This window comes from Staurois parvus, unplaced genomic scaffold, assembly GCF_062004578.1.
Source record: "Staurois parvus isolate SC_StPar_1 unplaced genomic scaffold, SC_StPar_1.0 ptg000662l, whole genome shotgun sequence".
NCBI lineage: Eukaryota > Metazoa > Chordata > Amphibia > Anura > Ranidae > Staurois > Staurois parvus.
Window position 1 is genome coordinate 2,310,294 of NW_028318458.1, and position 26,694 is coordinate 2,336,987.

Here is a 26,694-nt window from a genome sequence, read left to right on the forward strand (position 1 = left end):
ACTTCCTTTTGTGGCTATGACACAGGAAGTGAAGAAAAGTCTCCCCAAAAGGACACAAACAGAATAAAACAAAACCTGCAGGGGCTATAAACCTCTCTCTCTCTATTAAAACTGAAAAATAACACGTTTCACTTTTTTAGTTCTACTGTAACATATTCTGTTTGTCTGCACAAGAATCTTCAGAGTTCTAGCGTCTAGCAACTCTCCCTTGCCAGTTCTGGCTCACAGCATAAAAGAACTTCCGCCCGCAGTTGTCGTCACTTCCTCCTCCCTGCAAAAACCAGCAGCAAAGCAGCATTCAGCGTGATTCTCTTCCTCGCTTCCGCCCTTACTGAAGCCGTACAGGTAGGGGCCCGTGACCTCACTTCCGCCCACTCACCTGGCAGTTCCCTCTCTGTCTTTATTCATCTCATTCGGCAGCAGAGTGAGTGCTCGGTACAGTATGACCGTGTGTTGTGCGTGCACATAGGAGAGCCATGTGTTTCCCTGTGCAGGATGGTGGGTGGGGGAGGGGTGGCTGATGCATCATGCTGTGTGCAGGTTGCAGTGTGTGGGCGTGGGTGGGATCTGTCATTGTATTCTGCATTGTCCTGATGTGCTGGGCTCTGTGCATGTAACAGGTGAACGGATCCTATGTACTCACCTGTTCCTGCCAGAGGGGGAGGACATTGGATGGATGATGACTCTGTATTGGTGCTCCTAGTCCTCATGTATTGATCATTGATCAGGTATCAATCATTCCTGGATCTATATTGTATGCTGGTGACCATCATATCCCTGAACGATGCCGCATTGGGATACTCTGTGCGATGGCCAGACTACGGGGCTTATTTATAGAGCGGTGAATGTGACTTTCACTAAATATTCACGGGGGTCAGTGATCACTGTCATATGGACCCCAAAGATTCACCCGCAGTGAATGTCCAATCTGCAGCTTTATAACATATACCCCTTGTATTTAAACCCATCTGCGTTGGATGGCTACTGCCGAAAATGACTGGAAAGGCTGTGACCGCTTGAGTCATTCGGGTTATTCAATAGCTTTCATTTTTGTTTTTAGTCCGTCACTTTCCAAAATAATCATCGGAGAGTTTTTAGAAATAGAAATTAGAAGAAGTGATTGACAAGTGACTTTGTTGTGAAGTTGATTGATTTTCAAAACCAGGGGGAAAAAAAATCGCCTTCCCTGCAAAAGTTAGAAACTAGTGCCCCCCCCCCTTTTTTTTTTTTTCTTTCTTTGTTTCTGTTATGACATTAGTAATGATTGTAATGTATTTTAGGATGCTGTCCTGATCATTAGAGTTGCTAATATTTTTTAAAGTGTTTTGCTTTATTGCGGTCTTTTTTACAATTGCTTTAACTGTCTTTATTATATTTGTCTATGGCGTAATATTATATTAAGATTTTGCTTATAATATTCTTAATATTGACCTCTTTTGATGATTGTTAAAATGTGAAATGTATTTTTAATATTTTGTCCTCATAATTAGAACTACTACTAATATTAGTATTATTAACAATTTTTGAAATCTATTATAAGTATGAAAATGTTGCTATTATTATTGTTTACTTTAAAGTATTTTTACTAGTACTTAGTTTACAGTATAACTATTTATTACAGGTACTTGTATAGCACCTTGAATTTAGGCACAGCTTTACATATATATTGTATATTCACGTCAGTCCCTAACCCTCGAGCTCACAATCTAAGGTCCCTAACTCCCATACATACATACGTACATACATACACACATACATACACACATACATACACACATACATACACATACTAGGGCCAAGTTAGACAGGAGCCAAGTAACCTACCAGCATGTCTTTGGAGTATAATTGTATTATTATTATTGATGATCATTGAAATGTACGCTATATTTTTAAAATTATGTCCTCTATAATTGGTAATATTATTAGCAACAATTTTTTTACATCTATTGTATAAAATGTTTGGTGTTAGTATTAATAATAATATTATACTATGGATGATCATCATAATGTATATTATTTTTTTGAATTATGTCCTCAATAATTGGTAATATTATTAGCAACAATATTTTTTAAGTCTGTTATATAAAATATTTTAGGTATGAAAATGTTTGGTGTTAGTAATAATAATACTATGGGTGATCATCATAATGCATAATATATTTTTAAAATTATGTCCTCATAATTTGAATTATTATAATTCTAAATAAATGCACATTCTGGCAATCAGAAATAATAATAGAAAAAACTATCATAGGTATAACATTTTACATAGTTAAACACTCAATAATATTGCTTGTAATAATAAAAAAGATAATGTCATTTAAAAAGTCTTTTAGTGGGTTTGTCTATGTAAAATATTATATATATGAAGATTTTGCTATTATTTGTATGTTGTTAATAATAATAATAATAATAATAATAATAATATTATTATTTGTAAAATAGTAATAGCAAAATCTTCATACATATAATATTTCACATAGACAAACCCATAAAAAGAAACTTTAAAAAAGATTTTTTTAAATGAAAAAAAACTACTATTATGAATAATTTAAAAAAATCTTTTTTAAAGTTTCTTTTTATGGGTTTGTCTATGTGAAATATTATATGTATGAAGATTTTGCTATTACTATTTTACAAATAATAATAATATTATTATTATTATTATTATTATTATTATTATTATTATTATTAACAACATACAAATAATAGCAAAATCTTCATACATATAATATTTCACATAGACAAACCCATAAAAAGAAACTTTAAAAAATATTATTTTAAATTATTATTCATAATAGTAGTTTTTTTTTTTAAGTCTTTTTGTGGGTTTGTCCATGCGAAATGTTATATGTATTTTTCTATTATGATATATTTTTCGAATTCTGTCCTCATCGTTTGAGTGTGTGTATGTATAATATTATTATTTATGATTAATAATAATAATAATAATGTCTCTTTTAGTGAGTTTGTCTATGTAGTATATTTTATCAAAATTTTTATGATTGGTGATTAGCAGAATGTTAGAATCAATGCCTTCCTCCAGCCTTAGAATTGCATAATGATGTCTTTATTTTTTTTTAATGCCGCTGTGATTGGGTTTGTCTATGTAGTATATTATGCAAATGAAGAATTTTGTTTTTAACATTGACTTTTTTTTCAAAAATCTTGCTATTACAAGTACACCTTGTATAGGAGCAGGCTGATAAATTGTTATCATCTTAGCAGCTATTTTCTGGCTTCTTCCGAAGGACAATTAGATAATAAGTGGACCCTTAAAACCAAAGTGAATGACTTGCTTACTGATTTAGCCGTCTTCAAAAAGAATAAAAAAACCAAAAAACCTCAGCTCCTGGAAATGTTTTTCTCAGATATGTCAAGAGGCATCCAGCCGTCATAACAGGTGTAAAGTTAATAGCTGTTTATTCTTTCCCATCCTCGGAGGGAGCCCTGCTGCGTCTAAGGCGCCACAAGGGTTTTCTGGTTACCTAGGAAACTGCATCTCCTCCAGCGTTTCGGCTACCTACAGCTGACACTGGCTGGGAGCGTGTGTGTGCGCAGGGCGCCAGTCTTCATACAGTGCGCCTCTAGAGATTCGGCGAGATGTTTTTATCACATGGAGCTAGAATCCGGTTAACGTTTACAGTTGATGCTTCTACATTGTTAGCGGACATTTCCTAATCCTGTGGGGCAATCCAGATTCTAGGACTCCTGGTTGTATAGGGAATACTATGGTCTTTTATGGCTTCCGAAGACATCAAAGTCGCATGACTTTTAAATGACATCTGTTCAAGTCGGTGTGGCTCAAAGTTGCAGCGATTTTGAAAAGCTGCCTGCGCTACTTTGATGCGACTTTGGGTCCGGAGAATGTAAAGTTGGAACACTCGCACCAAAAGTTGTTGCAAAAACACGCTGCAAAGCCGCAGTGGAAATCATGCGATTTTTGGAGATGCACTAATGTGAATAGAACCTTAATTGAACAAGCTGAAGTTAGAAGCTGATTGACTACCATGCACAGCTGCACCAGATTCTGAGTGCTCCAGTTTTAGTAAATCTCCATTGAATGTCTCTTCTGCAATAAAAACCGGCCAGCTTGCTATTTGTTACAGTGGAACTTCAGTTCTACTTTACAATCTGAAATCCAGGATTTCTGTTTTTTGCATACAGGTATACCTCGGTTTATGAATTTAATTCGTTATGCGGGACTTTTCGTATTGCAAAAAATTCATAAGCTGAAATGCAGTTTCCCATAGGAATGCATTGAAAACCAATTAATCTGTTCTGGAGGTCAGAAAAAAGTAAAAAAAAAAAGTCTTTTAATCTGTTAAACTCTTTATAAAGTGCACTTTAAAGGCATAAATACTGTACAGGGACATGATTAAAAATTTCCAGAATGGCTCCAAAATTTGATGCAAAAACTGCTCCAACACCTCCACACTCGACACCACGTGCTACTCAGACTCCAGCCTGCACGGGACTGGCGCTATAAACCTCCCAGGCGCAATTCATCCTGGGGAAACTTGCTTCGTATTGTGAAAAAACTTCATAAATGCATTGAAAGCCAATTAATCCATTCTGGAGGTCAGAAAAAAGTAAATACGTTTTATCTGTTCAAAACTCTTATAAAGTGCACTTTAAAGGCATAGTACTGTACAGGGACATGATTAAAAAAAAAATGTAAATGCATTGAAAACCAATTAATCCGTTCGTATTGCGAAAAAAATTCATAAACCGAGGCGTTTGTAAACCGAGGTACACCTGTACTTATGTTGGGCCAGCTTGGTTTGATGCATGTGCATATCTAACAATGCTGGGGATGCTGTAAATCACTGTAGTAGTCTGCGCTACATACAGCGAGAACTGTGATCATCCGGATTATGTGCAAACAGATTTCCCTCTGCACACTGACCACAGGGTTGCTTGCTTGGCGCCAATGCTATTCTTAGAACACCTTGTATTTTTTCAGTGAATATAAGCCATTTTTGAATTGGATGAGGTGGAGATCATGATGTCATCGCCACTTCTCTCCACCCCATCCAATCATAGAACGCCTTGTATTCATTGAAAAAAGCACAAGGTGTTCTTGGAATGGCATTGGTGTCAAGCAAGTGGCCCCTTTTTGCAGAAAAGAAGCCACTTGCACAGACCCTGAAAGATCATGTCTCTCACTGTGTGTAGCCCCAACTACTGATTTGCAGTGATCCTTTGGATTTCACATATGTATGCATCCATTGAACCAAGTAAGTAGGCCCAATGTATATATACAAAAAAAAAAAAATCAAATTCCAATAATTTAGCTTTAAGAATTTGCACATGTCACACATATAGCTCTTACAAGAGACAGTAATTTCTGTTTTTTTGAACACCTCATCTGCTTGCACAAGATTGCTATAGAATATTAGGAGACTACTGTGTGATTAGACAGCATAACCTTCCAAGGACATTGTAACAACACATCCCAAGGACTGGAATCATCTTAGAAAGTGAACCTGTTATGCAAAGAACCTAACATTAGCATATAAACACTTAATACTGTATCTTTATCATTAGAAAAGCATAAAACTATTTTTTCTTTATCACTTTTAAGATGCATAAAGAGCTGAGAGAGCTGGGGCGGGAGAAACAGCAATACACTGATCTTCCAGTACATGGTACAGCAAGCACATATCAGGAATATGAAATGTTGGGTTTGCATGTTCTTCAAGAATGGGTAACTAATCATTATGGTGATATACATCAAAAAGCATCACAAATCCCTCCTCCACTAAAATATTGCATGTGTCATAATTGAGCATAGTAATTTATTTTTATGTACTTCAGCAGTCCACCTTCTGCCTTTAATCCATTATCTGGTGGTCCTGGATAACGCCTGGTGGGAACGCTGAAACACCCAGCTTGCAGCCTCTCACAAACAGCATAATTATATTAATAAAACGTTAATAAATATATTAATATATATTTATATTAATATATTAATAAAACATTATTAATAAAACGTTCTACAAAGATTCTTACAGCTATTAATCAAATCCATCTCTTTCTTGGAAGTTTGCATTTGCTTGGTAATGCAGGAAACAGAGGTTACACCGTGCAGATCCTTTGTAGACATGTGAGTGCAGTTTGTTTTCTTCAGAAAGCAGTCACAGCCTTTATAGAAAAGTCTGTCCTCTGCCAGCATGCTGTACAAGGAAACTATTGCATTCTGTGGGGGTGCAGTGGTCTCTCTGCAGAGGTCCAACATGCCCCCTACCGTATGGGACCTTTCAGCTCTGCATTTTACAAAGCTCAAGCTTCTCACTCATTTGAGATCTGTAGCTATGACTCAGCGGGGAGGATTTCGGAGCTATGGAGAGAGACCACTGCTTCCGCACATGGTGAGCAAGGTTGTTGTCTGCAGCATGCTGGCAGGAGACAGGCTTTTCTATGCAGGCTACTTTCTAAAGTGAACAAACAGTAAGATATTGAACACCTTTAGTTGATCTGAATTGAAAGTTCAGTTGGGCTTTAATAATGAGCAGGGCATGACTAATGTGTTGGGATAGAACCAAGGGCGGACTGACCATTTGGAAACTCGGGCACTGCCCGAGGGCCCGGGGTCAGTAGGGGGCCCCATGAGATGCCCCTGGTACCTTTTTCATAGGCTTTTTTGAGGTTGGGCAAGGACACAGGGGCCCCATGATCCCCTATTGCCCGGGGGCCCCATGAGTTGTCAGTCCGCCCCTGGATAGAACTTCATGTCAGGCTAGTGTTCGGATCACATCCGCACCAGTTTCTGCTTTATAGAGAACACCCAGTGTTCACCAACACACATATATCATCTCATAGACAGCTTGAAATTCGCATGTGCATATACTTTATATTTTTGTCCTTTTCTATGTTCCGTGAGGTGTATTGAACCATTCATAGGAGAGTTGTGCCATTTATTTAATGTCAGAGACCACATACTGTATATGCATTTCTGAGTGTTAAAGTTGATTGGACACATTTGTAGTGCATGCATTTTGAACACGATAAACATGAGCCGCGTGTAACCGTTTTCCTTTCATAGTACTTTACTGTGAGGATGCACACATGGATTATAGAAGACTTGTTTTAAACTTTCAGCTTTCTAACCATTCTCATTTAGAAGGGATGACGGATGTGGTTGTTCAGCATCGGTGTGTATATGCAGCACTTAAACAGCCATTTTTGTTGCACCCCATAAAGCATCGGTGGTTGTTACTTGGAAAGATGAATATATTGCAGATCAGAGCGGTATGACATTTACACACCTAACCTCACCCTGTGCAGAGATTTTCCAGCTTGCAGGAAAACAATTTAGGTGCGCGCAGACTGTAACTGATCATCACAGGGGCAGTTTAAAGTGTTACTAAACCCACAACAGTACAATCAGTCTGTATATGCAGTAAAGCATGCTTGTTATACTCACTGTGGAACCTAAGGGGTTAATCCTTTGCATTGTGTAAAAAAGGATGTTTCATCTCATCTTCTCTGATCCTTCCCTGCGTCTACTATCCCCAATCCTTCTGCTGATAGAACACCCTGTGCAGAGATTTTCCAGCTTGCAGGAAAACAATTTAGGTGCGCGCAGACTGTAACTGATCATCATGGGGCAGTTTGAAGTGTCACTAAAACCCACAACAGTAAAATCAGTCTGTATATGCAGTAAAACATACTTGCTATACTCACTGTGGAACTTAAGGGGTTAATCTTCTGCACTGTGTAAAAAGAATGTTTGATCCTCTCTCCTCTGATCTTCCCCTTATTTCATAGTCCCCAACTCATCTCCTGATAGAACAGAGTCTTGGGGGCAAGCTGCACATGCTCAGTTTGGTGTGTATTGCTAGAGTTTTGTTGTTTTTTTTCTTGGGAAAGTGCATGTGATCAGCGCACGGCCAATGTCAGGGGTTAGGACTCCTGCACCTCATAGGACAATCGGGGGAAAGAAAAGTCCTCCTATAAGCTTTAAAGTGTTACTAAACCCACAACAGTAAAATCAGTCTGTATGTGCAGTAAAGCATGCTTGTTATACTCAATGTGAAACCTAAGGGGCTAATCCTCTGCATTGTGTAAAAAGCTGTTTGATCCTGTCTTCTCTGATCCTCCCTTTCGTTTAAGTGTCCCCCTCTTATCTCCTGATAAGACATATCACATGGAGTCACTCTGCACATGCTCAGTTTGGTGTGTATTGATAGAGAAGTGTTTTTTTTTTTTTTTTTGGGAGAGTGTGTGATCAGCACAGGGCCAATCAGCACTGTCCAGACAGAGGTCAGGGGTTCTGCATCCTCCTGGAGCAGAAAGAAAACTCCTTCTACAAACTGTAACATGTGCTCTGCTGGACACTGATAGAAGTCACAAGACTGCTCTAACTGCTGATGCGAAAAGGTATTTAGCAGTTTATATTTACTAAAATAATTGCATTTCCATGTTCTGTGTATTGTTGGAGACCAGATATAGTGAATGCAGAGTCCTGGGTTTAGTAAAACTTTAATATTGCTTTATTGAAAGGAAGATGGTGCCGGATACCTTTACAGAAAAGATGTTACAAAACAGACATACACACCAGTAAAATAAAAGGGTAAAAATGAAGCATAACTTAAGTGGTCTACCTGTTCTTTGGTTTGATGCAGAATTCAGTTTTCAGACCGGTAAGTTCAACTTGATATAGCAGAGTCACTGGCCCTCAGAAACCTGACCTTCCCTGGCCTTTGTACTTTTGATGGTAAACGAGAGCTGTCCTGATTATTCCTTTTCACAATCTGACAACCAGCATATTATTTAGCAGAAAGAAATGATAATTTGTTAGATACTAAATATGATACAAATCTTCTGTATCTTTTTCTTGGAAAGTCTAATGTGTCTCATTACCCTTCTGAATTTTTTAATATAGGCATGTGCAGTGTCCTAACTGATTTGTATCATCTTTTTTTTTCATGTATTCTTTATTTTTGAATGATGACATACTGTGAACATTGAATGATGACATACTGTGGTCTTTTATTGAAGTAGTATACTGCTGCATACGAATACTAGTTGACACTCTGCATATACCAATGTTTATGACGATGAATGTACTAGTTGACACTCTGCATATACCAATGTTTATGACGATGAATGTACTAGTTGACACTCTGCATATACCAATGTTTATGACGATGAATGTACTAGTTGACACTCTGCATATACCAATGTTTATGACGATGAATGTACTAGTTGACACTCTGCATATACCAATGTTTATGACGATGAATGTACTAGTTGACACTCTGCATATACCAATGTTTATGATGATGAATGTACTAGTTGACACTCTGCATATACCAATGTTTATGATGATGAATGTACTAGTTGACACTCTGCATATACCAATGTTTATGACGATGAATGTACTAGTTGACACTCTGCATATACCAATGTTTATGACGATGAATGTACTAGTTGACACTCTGCATATACCAATGTTTAGGACGATGAATGTACTAGTTGACACTCTGCATATACCAATGTTTATGACGATGAATGTACTAGTTGACACTCTGCATATACCAATGTTTATGACGATGAATGTACTAGTTGACACTCTGCATATACCAATGTTTATGACGATGAATGTACTAGTTGACACTCTGCATATACCAATGTTTATGATGATGAATGTACTAGTTGACACTCTGCATATACCAATGTTTATGATGATGAATGTACTAGTTGACACTCTGCATATACCAATGTTTATGACGATGAATGTACTAGTTGACACTCTGCATATACCAATGTTTATGACGATGAATGTACTAGTTGACACTCTGCATATACCAATGTTTAGGACGATGAATGTACTAGTTGACACTCTGCATATACCAATGTTTAGGACCATGAATGTACTAGTTGACACTCTGCATATACCAATGTTTATGACGATGAATGTACTAGTTGACACTCTGCATATACCAATGTTTATGACGATGAATGTACTAGTTGACACTCTGCATATACCAATGTTTATGACGATGAATGTACTAGTTGACACTCTGCATATACCAATGTTTAGGACGATGAATGTTATAATACGGTCAATGAGATTGGTGACCACAGTAACATTCATCGTCATAAATGTTGGTATATGCAGACTGTCAACTAGTACATTCATCGTCATAAACGTTGGTATATGCAGAGTGACAACTAGTATTCGTATGCAGTACTACAGCGCTTCAATAAGACCAAATTAATGCTTATATAAAACTAATCAGCAATATTTAAAGTACAGTTATACTTTTTCCAGTAGAAGGAAGACCACTGTATGAATCAGTTTTTATTCTAAAATAGCCGGGGGGCGTAGGGGGGGGGGCGGGGTTGATTGATACAGCACACCTACGGCAGAGTCATCTTGTAACAATGCTTTGTATTCAGAAGTGAAAATATCATTCCAGCAGAACCAGTTTTTTTTTTTTTTAATTTGCCATGTATACCCCTGTCAGAGGCTATTAGGTCTTCCATTGGTTCAATTTCATTGATTTTTGTCACCCACTTGGCTGTGGAAGGCACCTAGTGATGCAACTTTTGGCCACATTTATCAGATGAGGATAAACTGATCTCTAGTGGGTTCATTTAGGATTATTGTTAGGATGCAATAAGAAAAAGGCTGGGTCACGTGGGAGAAATTGGTAAATCTCTCTGAGATAGATTGGACAAGAGGGGTTGGATGATGGGACAAGTCCAGAAGCTATGTAAGGTGTTACCTGAGTCTATTTTGCACCTCCAGCATGTTTGGGATGGACAGGAACATAGTGTGTAAAGTACAGGGTGTCCTGTACTATTGAGTTAAGATTTTAAAATTCGACTCTTGGTACTTCATGAATATAGATGTTTTGAGAGTATAGTATAGTACCTTGTCCTGCTGTTCAAGGATTAACTGGAGATTAAGATCCGTTTCCCACTATGTTCAGTAGGTGAGGGTAAAATCCTCTGGAGTGCTGAGCGAGTTATTCATGATAGATTGTGTAATCACTTTTTATGAAGGTAACTCTATTATGGTAAACATTTTGGAGATTGTATGAAATTTAACTCTGTACATGTCAGTTTCTCTGAAAAAAGATTCTCATAAACGATGTTCCAAAGCTGTTCTGTGAGCTATTTATAAGGTCATTTTTGACAGGGCCTCCTCAGATATCCTTTGCTGATCCTGCTGGAGGAGTTGTATGATGCCCTGCATGACTTCTATTTGTCAGATGTGTCACCTTCCATAAAAGCTCAACACAGACATGACATTTAAAGCTGACTGTTTTTGTATTGACTTAATTTTGGCAAAAATGAGGGTAGAAAGGTGTTAATTACTACTCCCCCATCCTCTCCACACAGTTTGAGGTTCATCAGACCTCGCTATCTTCATACAGGGCTTCTGGGTACTGGGGAGTATAAAGCATCAGCAACATCTGACACTTGAACCTACCCAGGGTTGACTCTTGCATTGGGGAGGCATGTAGGGGAGCGTGGTTAGATAAATATACCCTTCTGACAAGGGCTGGACAATTGAAAGGTACTGTCACTTTACTGGTTATGGACAGGTGATGGTGTCTTTTTAAGCTGATCAAGCACACCTTGCAATATAATTGTACAAGTTCCTTTAGATCTACCCAAAACTTTGTAGTGTGAGGGCCTTACTGATTTCATTTAATTAGAATAGCTAGACCCTCATATCACGTAGTTTTGATCGGTCTGAAGGAGGTTGTACAAATAGATGGTAATGTACATGGCCAGCTTTAGATTTACCAAAACTATGTATTGTGAACACAGATTTAAACAATCCTTTCACTTTGCATCAAATATTATTATTATTATTATTATTCAGTATTTATAAAGCGCCAATAGTTCACTCAGCGCTGTACATTACAAAGGGGGACAGAACATGCGACAGTACAGTAACAATACAATGCGAAATACGAGGGGTTCGAGGGCCCTGCTCTTTCAAGCTTACAATCTAGGAGGGAGGGGATGGTGGCACAGGAAAGCTGTGGGGGATGGAGTGGTAGGAAGAGTGGAGGCGGTCGGCAGGTTAGCAGGGGGTGGGGTAGGCTTCCCTGCAGAGATGGGTTTTCAGGGTGCGCCTAAAGGAGAGGAGAGTAGGTGATAATCTGATGGGTTGGGGCAGGGAGTTCCAGAGGATGGGTGACACCCTGGAGAAGTCCTGGAGGCGGGCATGGGAGGAGGAGACCAGGGAACTAGAGAGAAGGAGGTCTTGTGAGGAGCGGAGTGTGCTTGTTGGGCGGTACTTGGATATTAGGTCAGTGATGTAGTTCGGGGCAGTGTGGTGGACAGCTTTGTACGTCAGTGTTAGGATTTTGAATTTGATTCGTTGCGCAATCGGAAGCCAGTGGAGGGATTGGCAGAGGGGGGGTGACGGAGATCTGATAAAACAGACCATTCTGAAAATGTCGGCAGGCCTACAGGAGATTTACAATGCGATTAAATAGTGTGTCATCGGATTTAGGCTTTTAAGATTTAAATATCTTTGTATAATGTGTTATTGGTGGTTCCCTTTCTCTAGATTCGTGATGTCTTCCAGTCGTCAGATCCGCGAGTTCCCCTCTCCAGCAGAGCTTGCGCTCTCTCTGTCACAGCTCCTGGTCCATGAATCCCGGGGGAAGAGTAACTTCAGCCTGGGACTGTCTGGAGGGAGTCTGGTACAGCTGCTCAGCCGGGAATTGCCCAGAACAGCCGGACTCAATACAGAGGGCTGGAAGGTGGCCATGTGTGACGAGAGGCTTGTTGCCTTCACGGATTCTGAGAGCACGTATGGAGAGTATCTGGTATGTAGCTAGCTGCGGAGAGACTTCGGTATTGTGTTCACTGTGGCAACTAGTTCAGGTTACAGCTGTCCCATGTCCTTTGCTGAAAACAAAGGCTTAAATTGACTCTGTAAATCATCCACATTAATCATAGGAATGAAATGCACACCATAAGGTCTCTGGTAGTCCTTAAATTCAGGGTGCACTATTATACAAATTTCAACTTCCTTCCTCGAGGCTCATACCTGACCCTGTCCCCTCCTTCTACCCCTCACTGATGGTCACCTATTGTGAAGGCTGACTTTACTGACCAGTAGATTGGGTGGTAGAGGGTAGAGCCAAACCCTAATTGTGGGGCAGGTCAAGTATCGGCATGATGGCCATACAGATAGCATTCATAGAAGGAAGGAATGGCAGTTTCCTGCATATTTTAATTGAATGACACCATTACCTAATGGCTACCATATACAGCTCCATTTTCTCTTGTTCAGCTCGTTGGCTAAACAAAAGGAAATCAGTCGATTACCCCATTCATACTTTTGGTGTGGAAGGAGTACTCTTCACTACTGTCTATTGTATTCAGGAAGTTGTGACACCCATAACTTTCTGAGTACATTGGTGCTGCCGAACAAAATGCAATCAGATCTTATCTTTGATAGGATGCAGTCACTCTTCAGCTGATTAATTTTCCACCGGGCAAAGCTGACCTTTATCTAGCTGGGTGGTGTTTCCAGGGCCACCCATGACTTGAAATTCAGCTGATTCAGCAAGAAGCAGACAAAATTTGAACAGTCTATGGGGGCATTAATTAGTAACTCTTCTTTTATTGAGAAAAAAATGCAATCCTCTCTGGGTGATCTATGTGAATTGCAAAGAGTTTAACAAACTTTTCAGCAAAATCCTGCCTGTATCTGTTCCTTAGAAAAAGCTGTGTGTTCTACTATGTGCTTGAAATACTGAATGGGAGTGTCTGTGTTCATTCTAATCAGCTGATGCTCTTGCAGTGTTTTAATGGGGAAAGTTGCAGTGTCTGCATTGCTTTAGAAATTAACCTTTAGGGATTATCTCACAAAAATCTAGTTCCTATTGCAGAGGATAAGTCATATACAGCAGTGCTGCCACTTCCTCTCTCCAAGCCCACTAAAGAGAATCACTGGTGCTCAGGCTAACAGTTTCTGTAGACCACAATGCAAACACAATCCAAGGACAAAAAGCTAGCACCTCAGTGAAAATTAGCTAAAGGGTGTCAAGGAACAGTGTAAAACGCATAAGGAGCCTATGCGTTTTGGCCATGCAGGCCTTAATCATAGCTATCTTAGAGACTTAACAAACACATTAAATGGTGATTTTTCCCCCCCCCCCCACTTGGAGAAGGGGGCAACAATTAGTTAAAATATATGAATAAAAATCCAAAATAACGTTGCAGAGGATGCCTAAAATCTGACTATAGAAGACCTCAGGATTGCCATTTTACATATTAATATGCAAATATATTACATAGAGGGTGCCAGTATAGTGTCAGAATTTCTTATCTCTAGGTTTACTCGAGGACAGTGAGAAGGCAAAGGATCACCATGACAGTTGGGGAACTAATATTTTCAGAAGACCAGGTCAGCAGTGGAACGTTTCATAATTTTCTGAAGACAGGTGTAATTTTAAGGGGCAGCAAACACAAATGCTCCTGCGCTTGGGGATGGACTCGATGCAGGCTACAACCACATAAGGAATGTCCTGGAACATGCACACCTTGCTGCCCTCAAATGGACCGGGGAAATCCAAATATACTGAATGAGGAAAGACAAAACAGAGGGCGCACAGGCCTAGTGCATTACCATAAAATATGTTTAATAAAAAATAAAGTATGTGTTGTACTCACAAACGACAATATAGTCAAGGCACATCATAAAGAGCCACTGGCTCTGAGGAAGAGGCAAGTCCTCGAAATGCGTCAGCCTTTTGGATGTCTAAACTCCCTATTGCGGACTGTTACTTAGCGTGGTGTTGACCCAGCTGTTCTTTATGATGTGCCTTGACTATATTGTCGTTTGTGAGTACAACACCTACTTTATTTTTTATTAAACATTTTTTATGGTAATGCACTAGGCCTGTGCGCCCTCTGTTTTTTCTTTCCTCATTCAGTACTTTTAAGGGGATCATATGACATCAGCGGGAATAGTTCTGTGTGGTCCCTGTGATTTTCCCAGCCCTGATTTTGTCATTCGTTAGACTCAGGTGTCCTGTTTGCAGTGTGTCGCGGAAATGGCCTTTCTGTGGCTCAGTACAGTCATCTGCATCTTCAATACAGGTCATGATCAGGCCAATGCATGCACGGAATTGCCGATGGTGTAATAATGTTTTGATAGGGAGTGCCCTTCTGTTTGCGTTTAGCTTGTGTGCTAACGTGGGTGTCCACTTTCAGTAAATTCAATGAATTAACATCATTGATTCAATAAGTGTTACCAGAACTTTTTCTTTTTTTTGCTACTCTGCAACAATAAATATATGGTGACTAGTCCGCGCCTATAGGGATTAGGCAGCTAACAAACAGGTTGGTCCACAAACTATAAAAAAACAGAATGTGCAGTGCAAAAACAATTCAAAAGTGCAATAAATGATAAGAAAATGACCTCCTTCACTATAAAGTGCATTCGTTATAAACATGAATTAAATGTCCAGTGTGTCTCAAATAGTATGAATAAAGTTCCTAATTAATCACTTCGTGCCAGCACCTCCCGGCCTTTTAAGAGTTTCAGAAGCCGGAAGGCAGGTAGAGTTTTAGGGTCATGTGACCACCATGATTCGCCGTCATGGCGGTCACATGATCGGAAAAGGTCTCAATCGAAAGGGGAGATCGGGACCTTTCCGTGAGTCACGGACATATGTGCTGGGAGCACGCAGGGCGCTCACTCTCAGCACATATGTATTTTCTAATTGCACGCAAATATGCGGCCGCTCGGCATCAAGCCCCAGACGCCGAGAGGCAGCATATTTGCATGTGCTCAGCGTCAAGGGGTTAAAGAAATTTGTCTCCAATATGCCTTAAATCAGGGCTGCTGTTAGAAACCACAGTCCCCATACAGCAAACCTGACAGGGCCCCCTTCAAAAAAACAAAACACAGTTTACTATGTTTCAGTTATGAATGAACACAGTGAGTGATCAATGCTGATCACTCAATTGCATTCAGTCAGGAAAGGAAGGGGCTGGTTAATGTAATATATTTATCACACCCTTCCCCCACTCTCCATCCTGAAGGATCCTATTGTATGCTTACGGTGGGAAGGAGAGGAGGACAGCCGGCATTGTGGGGTCCCAGGCAGCTGGGTGAATCAGATGTGTACAGGGAGGGTGAGCGGCATGGTGGGTGGGGTGGGGCAATTACTGGGACCGATCCCCTGTATGGCTCTCTGTAGCAGCTGAAAAACAGCAGGAGGGAGAGGAGAAGAATCCAGCTTTCAGATGCTGTAGAAAGCCATACAGGGCATCGGTTCCAGTAATTGCCCCCCCCCCCCCACCATGCCAATCACCCTCTCTGCCCACATCCAATTCACACAGCTGCCTGGGCCCCATAGAGGAGGACTGGTGGTACCCCCTTATCCACAGCTCTGCCTTAAATAATATACTTACGTTTGTAAATAATGAAATAAACATGTCTCCACCACCATGTCCAGTCAATGATCAAATCTCCCAGTGAGTGTCCACACCACACCCTTTAAGTGAATCACTAGCTCTCCAGAACGTTTTGCTGCAAATAGTACAGCACAGCAAGCTCAAAGAATAACTACCAGGTGGTCTTGTTCCTCCACTGTTGTCACTGATTTTAAGCAAGTATATTGCCCCTTTTAAGCCTCCAGACTTCCAGAAAGTATACTGCCCCTTTAAGCCTCCAGACTTCCAGCAAGTATACTGCCCCTTTAAGCCTCCAGATTTCCAGCAAGTATACTGCCCCTTTAAGTCTCCAGACTTCCAGCAAATTTATTGCCTCTTTAAGCCTCCAGATTTCCAGCAAGTATATTGCCTCTTTAAGCCTCCAGATTTCCAGCTAGAACACTGCTCCTTTAAGCCTCCAGATTTCCAGCTAGAACACTGCTCCTTTAATCTTCCAGGTTAAAAGCAGGGAACGCAGTAAGCTTGCACACCACTATGTCAAAAGAGAGCTCATCACGCAAGCAAATAGAATGAAGCCATAGGGGTTGATTTTACTACAGATATACAGAAAGTACTGTGCACTGCATATGCAGTTGCTTTAGATCCGAGGGGAAGCTCTAAAATGAGGTGAAGCTCTGCTGATTTCTTTCTTCCAATCATGTGCAAGGAAAAATTTATTTATTTTTGTTTAAATTTTCCTTGCATGTTCCCCTCAAATCTAGAGCAACTGCACTTTCAGTGAACAGCCCATTTTGCCTTTAGTAAATCAACCCCATAGTGTAGTATTTATTAATAACAGTGCAGGTATGCAGATAAAACATTTGAAAATGTAAAAATTCAAGGAAGGCAAAACAGACTCACAAATCGAGCCTCTGCTCAGTATCCGCTAGCAGCAGCGTGACATCCATGCTAAGACTCCAACCTACGCGTTTCTTCAAATTGGTCTTTAGGGAACCTGTGAGTCTGTTCTTTTCTGCAAGAAGTTTCATATTTAAGTTCAGTTTAAAACATTTTTAACTATTCACTTTATGGATAAAAAAAATGATTGGAATTACCTACAGATTTTATTCTGCAGTTTGTCCCTTTGAAAAAAAAAAAAAAGCACTATAATCCTGTTCTGGTAGAAAGCATTTTTTTTTAAACTTGGTGCTACAAACCGTAACAAACTCAAATTTAAAATGTTTTTACATAAAAAGGATTGAAAAAGTTGTGATTATGAAGGGCCCAGTCATACTAATGCTTTCCATGAACGTGAACAACGCACATTACATGCAGTGGTGTGATGGGGTATCCTTCATACTGAATGGCACCCCAACACACCTCTCTTACGTATTGGTCTGTTAGGTGAGCCATTTAATAGAATGGGCTGCCTTAACCACTTTTTACACAACAATGGTGTGAATGAGCCCTGAAGGAGAATTTTGGCACAAAATGTTTACAATATTTTTTTCCTTTTATAAATAACTAATTAATGGATAGAAACTACTTTTATTCATAAATGAATGCAGAGTAGGACCAGCTATCATGCGGATAACTCAGTCCTGCAGAATTTGCAGGAGGAACACAGCTCTCCCGGAGTAATCATCATAGCTCTCTGACAGCCAGGCACTGTGCTCTGTTTGCTATAAAAACACACAAGAAGTCTCACTCTCCTCGTGCATTACTGCAAATCAACAATTTATTAAGAATAGAAAACAAATGGATCCTCACAAAAGAACCATATAACAGAATGTTTCCGTCTCGAACAATGGGGTCCTGTCCTCGAACATCCCGGTTGTAGTCTCTGACGTGTTCTGAGAGATGCTGCAATTCAGCTCTGAGGAAAGGAAATGCATCTCCCGAAACTCATCCGCTAGTACAACTGGGAGGTTCCAGGACAGGGTACCATTGTTTGAGACAGAAACATTCTGTTATATGCCTGTTTTTTATGGGGTTTTTTTTGTAAATATTCATTTGTTTTATATTTATAATAAATAGTTGATTTATGGTAATGCACGAAGCGAGTGCGCCTTTTTGTGTGTTTTTATGGCAGTTTTAAGATTCCCCGATCTGTGGAGGGCTGTACCTGAACAAGTGGCATATACCGTGGAATTGTGTGGAGTGCCACGATTTGAGCGCTGTGGTGTTTTGCGGCACTTGATTGCCTGTGCACTATTTATTGGGAGCAGATGTAGCTCTTGAAACAGAGTGGGTGACTGTCACTCACCATCAACAAAGCAGATTGGTACTGCCATGCTGACACGGATTGCACGGGCATGGTTCATCAGTAAACCTGCCCTGAGAAATTATTGTGCTACATGCTGGAATGCATGTAGACGGGAAGTAGATGTAAAGAGGCTGCAGGAGATCAGCAGTGCGGATATGCAATAAAAAAGGTCACTTGATTGACTGTGTACTATTTATTAGGAGCAGATGTAGCTCTTGAAACAGAGTGGGTGACTGTCACTCACCAACAGCGAAGCACATTGGTACTGCTTACACGGGGAGCTGTAATCTGTAGGACTGAGCTGTCCTGCACAGTGCAGGACACAGCTGGGCACCGCAGCAGTGCCTTTGGCAGGCCAGTACCCATGGTGGGTGCCTCTTTTGATTTTGATTCAACTTGGTTCTCTTAATATGTAACCCCATTAGCAACACATATAAATGAATGGGAGATTGTGAAGAAACAAGTAGCGCACTGAACTTTAAAGTGGTTCTATGCATTAAGGTAAAAAACCTCCATGCAGCCCCCCCCTCCCAGCACCCCCTTATATTCACTTGAGCCCGATCTTGATCCAATGTTGTGCATGAGAGCAGAGGCTTTCTCTGCTCTCCTGCTTCTTATTGGCTGAGAAGCCGCAGCCAAAGCCTTTGGCTCCCGCTGCTGTTAGGGCTCGTTCACACTTGACTGTTTTACCAACTCTTTCCAAACGCCCCTATAGCATTTGGCAAGCGTTGGTCCGGTGTTTGCGGAGCGGTTTTTAACGCTCCGCAAACGCCGCATGCGCGGTTCAGCGGTGGTTATTAGGCGTTTGCCGAGAGTTAAAAACGCCCCACAAACACCTATAATGAAGTTTGGATGGTGTTACCGCTCCGCAAACGCGTCGCAACCGCACCGCAAACGCCGACCGGGCGCCATAGACTAGAATAGGAGGCTTCAACGCCTCCTGACTCGACCAGAGGCGTCCGTTTTGCCGCGACGCTAACACTCCCGTTAGAACACCACCATGTGCTGCAATGTGCAAAATTGTCTGAGGCGTTTGGGAAGAGGTAAAAACGCTTCCCAAACGCCTTTCTGCCGCCTGCACACAACGCTAGTGTGAACGTAGCCTTAATCAGTCGGTGAAGAGGGAGTGGAGAGCGGGGCCGAGCTGCGCTCTGTGTGTCAGTGGACGCAGCCAGGGGCTATTCTGTATTTCTAAAATCTAATATATATTGTATATTATAATGGAAATGGTATTTCACAAGTTTGTTTTTTAATCCTTTTAAATCTGTAATATTCATTAAAATAATAAATGGTGATCCTGCCATAAAGGCCTTTGTTCAGGCACTTGCTGATCCAGGGTGACTATGCTCTGTCCTAGTCTTCCATTGTACTCCAGTGTTCTTATGTCACACGCTCTCCCAATGCAGCCCACAAACTCCCATGCTGACACGCATTGCACGACATGGTCCATCAATAAACCTGCCCTGAGAAATTACAGTGCTACATGCTGGAATGCATGTAGATGGGAAGTAGATGTAAAGAGGCTGCAGGAGATCAGAAGTGCTGATATGTAATAAAAAAAAGGTAAAATCTGTGTTTTATTAGAAAAGAAAATTTGGTAATTGTTTATAATACATAATTCTTTAAAAATGTCATTTTGTTAAGGTTTACCTCTAGTGCAACATAACATAGCATTCCTGCCAGTATTTAGTCACATGATCTCTGCTGAGCAGGTAAATTATTCAGTCCACTTCGATCTTTCCCTTAAGAGATCGCTCGATCCGTATCTAGGTTTTTTTTTTTACAGATGTGGCTGGCATAAAGGGATTTCAGCCTCTTTTCTCAAGGAATAGGAAGTCATGCAGCCCTTCTCTTGTTTATTATTTATCAATCTCTGCAAAATTGTTTATATGACTTTACATTAAAGTGGTTGTAAACCCGCACATATATTCGGTGAACGTGACTGCGTTCAGGTAATACCCAGAGATGAAACAAATCCTCTTATATAAGTTGTACCTGTTTATCTGTCTTCTCTTCTCTACATCTGTTCAAAGTGCTGAATTTTATAAAGATTGTCTGACAGTTCAGAAAAAAGGGGCGGAGAGCTGACGTTACACTCTGCAGAGCTGAATGAGGAGAGCTCTGACAGCTGATTGGAAGGAAGAGACACACCCCTCTCCATACAGCTCACAGGAACAGAGCTTAGGTTGTCAATCTGCTGGAGCTCCCTCCCCTGTCACCATTTTACTTTTGTCTGAAGTAATCCATGCTGATAACAGAGGAACAAAGCAGCAGCCAGAAATGACACTTAGTGCTCCTAATTGAGTCATGTACCCAGTATAGAGGGATATGCTTTGTTCATATTTCATGTCTGAGGTTTACAACCACTTTAACATTTGATTGGCAGTCCATTTACCATGGCAGTAGGCAAATTGTTGTCCCACTACAGTGACCCAACGTTGTGGCTTTAACAGTTTTCTGCAGAGTTATGACATTTCATAATAAAACCTTACAGAAACCAAACAGGCTTTGCAATACAGGAAGTTACATTAAGACTCCACTTGTACAGAATGTGAACTGTATTCTTCTGTTGGCTCTTAACCCCTTTGTTGCCAGATCCTTTTTTATGTATTTTTGCATTTTAGGCCTGAAGATTACTTAAAACTCCCAAAACCTATTTTCTGAAGACAGGGGCCCTAAAGAATAAAGTAGAGGTAGTTCCAGATTTTTATGTCAGATATTAGCACAACAATTTATGAAAAACAATATTTCAGTAAAAGATACACTAACGTTATTTTAGGGCACACAAACACAATATATTACCCAATTTTTGGTAAAATATAAAAGATGAGGTAGTACTGAGTAAATAGATACCAAATATGTCAAGCTTTAAAATGATGTGTGCGCCTGTGAAAATGCATCAAACTCAGTTACCCTATATTTTCTATAAGCTGTGCTTCAAAAGCTCCCACAGGTCATCCGTTTAGAGTTGACTGTATATAATGGGCCTAGAATTTTTGCACTCACTTTGATGTTCGCTATGATATCTATGTGTAGTGCAATCAATGTTTACGTTTGTATGTTTGGGGGTGGGGGCTCACATTTTTTGGCTGTTAAAACTTTATTTTTATCACATAGGGAACCTTATAAATAGAAATAAGAACTACCTGTGCTCAAATCCAAATAGCATGCATATATATATATATATATATATATATATATATATATATATATATATATATATATATATATGTATATATATATATTACACACACACAGGTGAAACTCAAAAAATATCGTGCAAAAGTTCATTTATTTCAGTAATGCAATTTAAAAGGTGAGACTAATATATGAGATAGACTCATTACATGCAAAGCAAGATAGTTCAAGCTGTGATTTGTCATCATTGTGATGATTATGACTTACAGCTCATGAAAACCCCAAATCCACAATCTCAGAAAATTAGAATATTACATGCAATCAATAAAACAAGGATTGTACATAGAGCAATATCGGACCTCTGAAAAGTATAAGCATGCATATGTACTCAGAACTTGGTATGGGCCCCTTATGTAATTACTGCCTCAATGTGGTGTGGCATGGAAGCTATCAGCCTGTGGCACTGTTGAGGTGTTATGGAAGACCAGGATGCTTCAATAGCGGCCTTCAGCTCTTCTGCGTTGTTTGGTCTCATGTCTCTCATCTTTCTCTTGGCAATGCCCCAAAGGTTCTCTATGGGGTTCAGGTCAGGCGAGTTTGCTGGCCAATCAAGCACAGTAATCCCACGGTCATTGAACCAGGTTTTGGTGCTTTTGGCAGTGTGGGCAGGTGCCAAGTCCTGCTGGAAAATGAAGTCAGCATCCCCATAAAGCTCGTCTGCGGAAGGAAGCATGAAGTGCTCCAAAATCTCCTGGTAGACGGCTGCGTTGACCCTGGACTTAATGAAGCACAGTGGACCAACACCAGCAGATGACATGGCTCCCCAAATCAACACAGACTGTGGAAACTTCACACTGGACTTCAAGCATCTTGCAGTGTGTGTCTCTCCATTCTTCCTCCATACTCTGGGTCCTTGGTTTCCAAATGAGATGCAAAAGTTGCTCTCATCAGAAAAGAGGACTTTGGACCACTAAGCAACAGACCAGGTCTGTTTTTCTTTAGCCCAGGTAGGACGCTTCTGACGTTTGTTGTTCAGGAGTGGCTTGACAAGAGGAATACGACATTTGAAGCCCATGTCCAGGATCCATCTGTGTGTGGTGGCTCTTGATGCACTGACTCCAGCCTCAGTCCACTCCTTGTGAAAATCCCCAACACTTTTGAATGGCCTTTTCCTGACAATCCACTCCAGGCTGTGGTCATCCCTGCTGCTTGTGCACCTTTTTTATTCCACACTTTTCCCTTCCACATAACTTTCTATTAATGTGCTTTGATACAGCACTTTGGGAACATCCAACTTCTTTTGCAATTACCTTTTGAGGCTTTCCCTCCTTATGGAGGGTGTCCATGATGGTTTTCTGCACAACTGTCAGGTCAGCAGTCTTTCCCATGATTGTGATTCCAATGAACCAGACTGAGAGACCATTTTAAAGGCTCAGGAACCCTTTGCAGGTGTTATGGCTTAATTAGCTGATTAGAGTGGGACACTTTGAGCCGAGAGTATTGCACCTTTTCACAATATTCTCATTTTCTGAGATTGTGGATTTGGGGTTTTCATGAGCTGTAAGCCATAATCATCACAATTATGACAAATCACGGCTTGAACTATCTTGCTTTGCATGTAATGAGTCTATCTCATATATTAGTTTCACCTTTTAAGTTGCTGCACTGAAATAAATGAACTTTTGCACGATATTCTAGTTTTTTGAGTTTTCCTCCTGTATATATCCCATCAGGTGCTGGAGGAGTGTGATCACGTTAACACTAAAAATTCTGAATGAACTCGCTACACAACGATGTATACTCTTTTTATAGACAACTTTGCATAAAACAGGGATTTTCTGTTCACATACATTGCAATACATGTTTAAGCTGGCCAACTGCGTCAAAGTAATCCCCCTCTGCCCAGTCCCTCTTCTACCCTTCAAAGTACTTGCTTGTGTCCTACTTCAGTAGGTATAGTGTCACTATGGGGCAGATAGACAGTTGTAGGAGAGCCACAGTTGGCCAAGATGCAGTTGCATAGTCCAGGTCAGAAACCAGACCTGAATCTGTAGCTCTCCTACAAGTGTGTTTATTTGCCCCATATGTATTCATTTATTTCAGGTACTTATATAGCACCATCAATTTACGCAGCGCTTTACATACATATATTGTACATTCACATTAGTCCCTAACCCTCAAGGGGCATACAATATAAGGTCCTTAACTCATTCATTCATACACATACTAGGGCCAATTTAGACAGGATCCAATTAACCTACCAGCATGTCTTTGGAGTGTGGGAGGAAACTGGAGTACCCAGAGGAAACCCACGCAGGGAGAACATGCAAACTCCAGGCAGGTGGCGCCGTGGTTGGTATTTGAACCAATGACACTAGTACTGCCAGGTGGAAGTGCTAACCACTTAGCCACTGTGCTGCCCTAATACCATATAGCCATTATATTCACTGGAGTATACTATAAGCAAGTATTTTGCATTCTGCCGAGTTAGAGTAAGGACTGGTCAGAGAGTGATTACTTGAGAGTTGGTCATCTTAAACTTGTATTGCAGTGAAGTGCAAATTGCACTTCTTCCTTGACCAGTCCAGTCAGGGATTATTGACACCAGAAACAGAGTGTACAAATTTGCTTCTGGGTTCTTAGTAGGTAATGGAGATCAGTGAATGGATGTTCGCTGATCTACCTCTACTCTACCCAGTGGCAGGCACTGTGCCGTTCCCAGGTCCACCAATCGGAGCTCAGAGCCCAGAAAACATGGCAGGGAAGGCTACAGCGTTGCCAGGGTGTGTGGAAGCAAAAGGTTTGAAGTAGAACTGAAGGCAGAACTTTTTTTTTTTTTTTACTTTTAATCTTCACCAACTACTTTTCCCCTCTATTCTTGTTCTGGTGACAACCCAAAATTGTTTCTTGGAATATACCAACCCTAAATGAATAACGCTGTGTGAATCTCAAGGATAACGTTAAGCTAAATCTTTTGTAAAACTGTTTACATATATGTATTTCAGCTGTGTATTACTTGTGTGCCTGGAGTTCCTCTTTAGGTTTTCTTCTTGGGTGACAAAGCATATAGTTCTGTGTGTGTATATGTGTGTGTGTGTGTGTGTGTGTGTGTGTGTGTGTGTGTATATATATATATATATATATGTGTGTGTGTATATATATAATATAAATTTTGGTTTCCTTGGTGTAAGCCGTGTTTATTAAAGGATTGCTATAACAAAGCACAGAGCAAGCCCAGATCCATAAGGAAGAATGCAGGGTAATAGGCAGATTGATGTGTGTATCCTCACATTCCAGGTTTGCAGCCACATGTTTAATTGTCGTCTGTGCCTGGAGCAGATTAAAGGTTGCCAGTGTCAGGCAGGGGATAGAACAAGCCATTTCTTAGAGCACAACCACAGCCAACCACAATCATAGAGGCTCCAGGCTATCATCTTCCTCCTCTCGTGGTTTTAGTTATTGCCAACTCGTGTTATTGGCTTAGACCACAGCAAGGAAGGAAGAACATTGGCCATCAGGTACCAGAATATGGAGGGGTTTGTGGTTCTCTAGCATAATTTCTTTAGAAACAACATAACCATATTCAGTTTCCTTTCTTTTTTTTTCTTTGTCCCAGCGTCAGCTTGTTCCTCATGGAATACTTTCAGAATCTCAGTTCATCACCATTGACCCGTCTCTGTCTGTGGAAGATGCAGCAGCCGACTATACCAAGAAGCTGCGAGAGGTGAGAATCCAGCTGTGCAATATGGGTTTATGTGTCTCTGTACTCCCTATGTAGGGTTTATGTTGCTGACTGTTTGTGAGGGCTCTGTGCATTGACAGTTTACATATTACATGTGAAGATAAAATGCTCTATACTTTATATAGTGTATTGGTTGGTATTATGTGGAGTATTGGGTACTCTGGGGTATAGGTATATTTCTTTCATGTATGTGGCATCCATTGCCTTATATGATATGTGTGCAGACATGTAGTATATGTCTCTGTATTCCAGTCTTCTGTATATGGAGTCTTCTTTGCATCAGGTATAACCTGTAATACAGACACCATAAACTTTACAATATATATTGCCAGAGAGGACCATTAGCATGAACCATTTGGTATATGAGCACCCACTTCTATCTACACTAGCTCTGTTGTACTGTAATGTGTATGTATATATCTATGTGTGTGTATGTATATATCTATATGTGTGTGTATGTATATATCTATGTGTGTGTATGTATATATCTATCACACACACTACAGTAGATCCATCGTAGAAGTGTATGCTCATATCCTGAGTGGTTCAGGCTGATGGTCATCTCTAGCATTGTGAGTTTGGTATTGTCTCTCATATTTGGTGTTTTTTTTTGGATATTATTTGTTTCTTCTAGATCTTCCCAGGCAATGATCTTCCCGCCTTTGACATGCTGATTTTAGGACTGGGCCCAGATGGACACACAGCATCCCTGTTTCCAGGACACCCCTTGTTACAAGTAAGTGTCACCATCATGTTACTATGGCAAGGGCCCCATGGTGGGATCATTGCATAACATCGCTGTCTTGTTATGGTCCTGGCTTTGCATTCCCTCAAACGCTATGGGGTTGATTGACTAAAATTGGAACGTGCACAATTTGGTGCATCTGTGCATGGTAGCCAATCAGCTGCTAACCTCAGCTTGTTCAATTAAGCTTTGACAGTATAACCTGGAAGCTGATTGGTTTCTATGCATAGCTGTTCCATATTTGTGCTCTCTAGTTTTAGTAAGTCAACCCCTTTGTACATCTCTCTATTCTTCTTGTATCTGAGTGAGTTTTTATCTGGGTAGCCAGGCCCAATATGGGGTAGAGGAAAATACCAAGTAGAAATATGAGAATATGCATTTCTGTATATACAAGTGTAAGCTTCAGGTCTGTACTAGGTGAGCCTGCATTAC

At 40.4% G+C, this 26,694-nt stretch overlaps 1 protein-coding gene across 3 annotated transcripts in view; it reads left to right on the plus strand.

The window, feature by feature from the left end:
* The first annotated feature begins 261 nt into the window (after positions 1-261).
* The window catches only part of PGLS (6-phosphogluconolactonase), a 36,497-nt gene continuing 10,064 nt past the window's right edge, over positions 262-26,694 (plus strand). Inside the window, exons 1-4 of one of the 3 annotated variants that reach the window (XM_089651761.1) lie at positions 262-345; positions 12,545-12,806; positions 25,392-25,499; positions 26,152-26,253. In XM_089651761.1, the coding sequence (XP_089507887.1) occupies positions 12,552-12,806; positions 25,392-25,499; positions 26,152-26,253 (465 nt within the window). In that variant the 5' untranslated portion in view covers positions 262-345; positions 12,545-12,551. Of the gene's footprint in view, positions 425-595; positions 729-12,544; positions 12,807-25,391; positions 25,500-26,151; positions 26,254-26,694 lie in introns of those variants that run through there. The other 2 variants (XM_089651760.1, XM_089651762.1) reach the window with 2 other exon arrangements.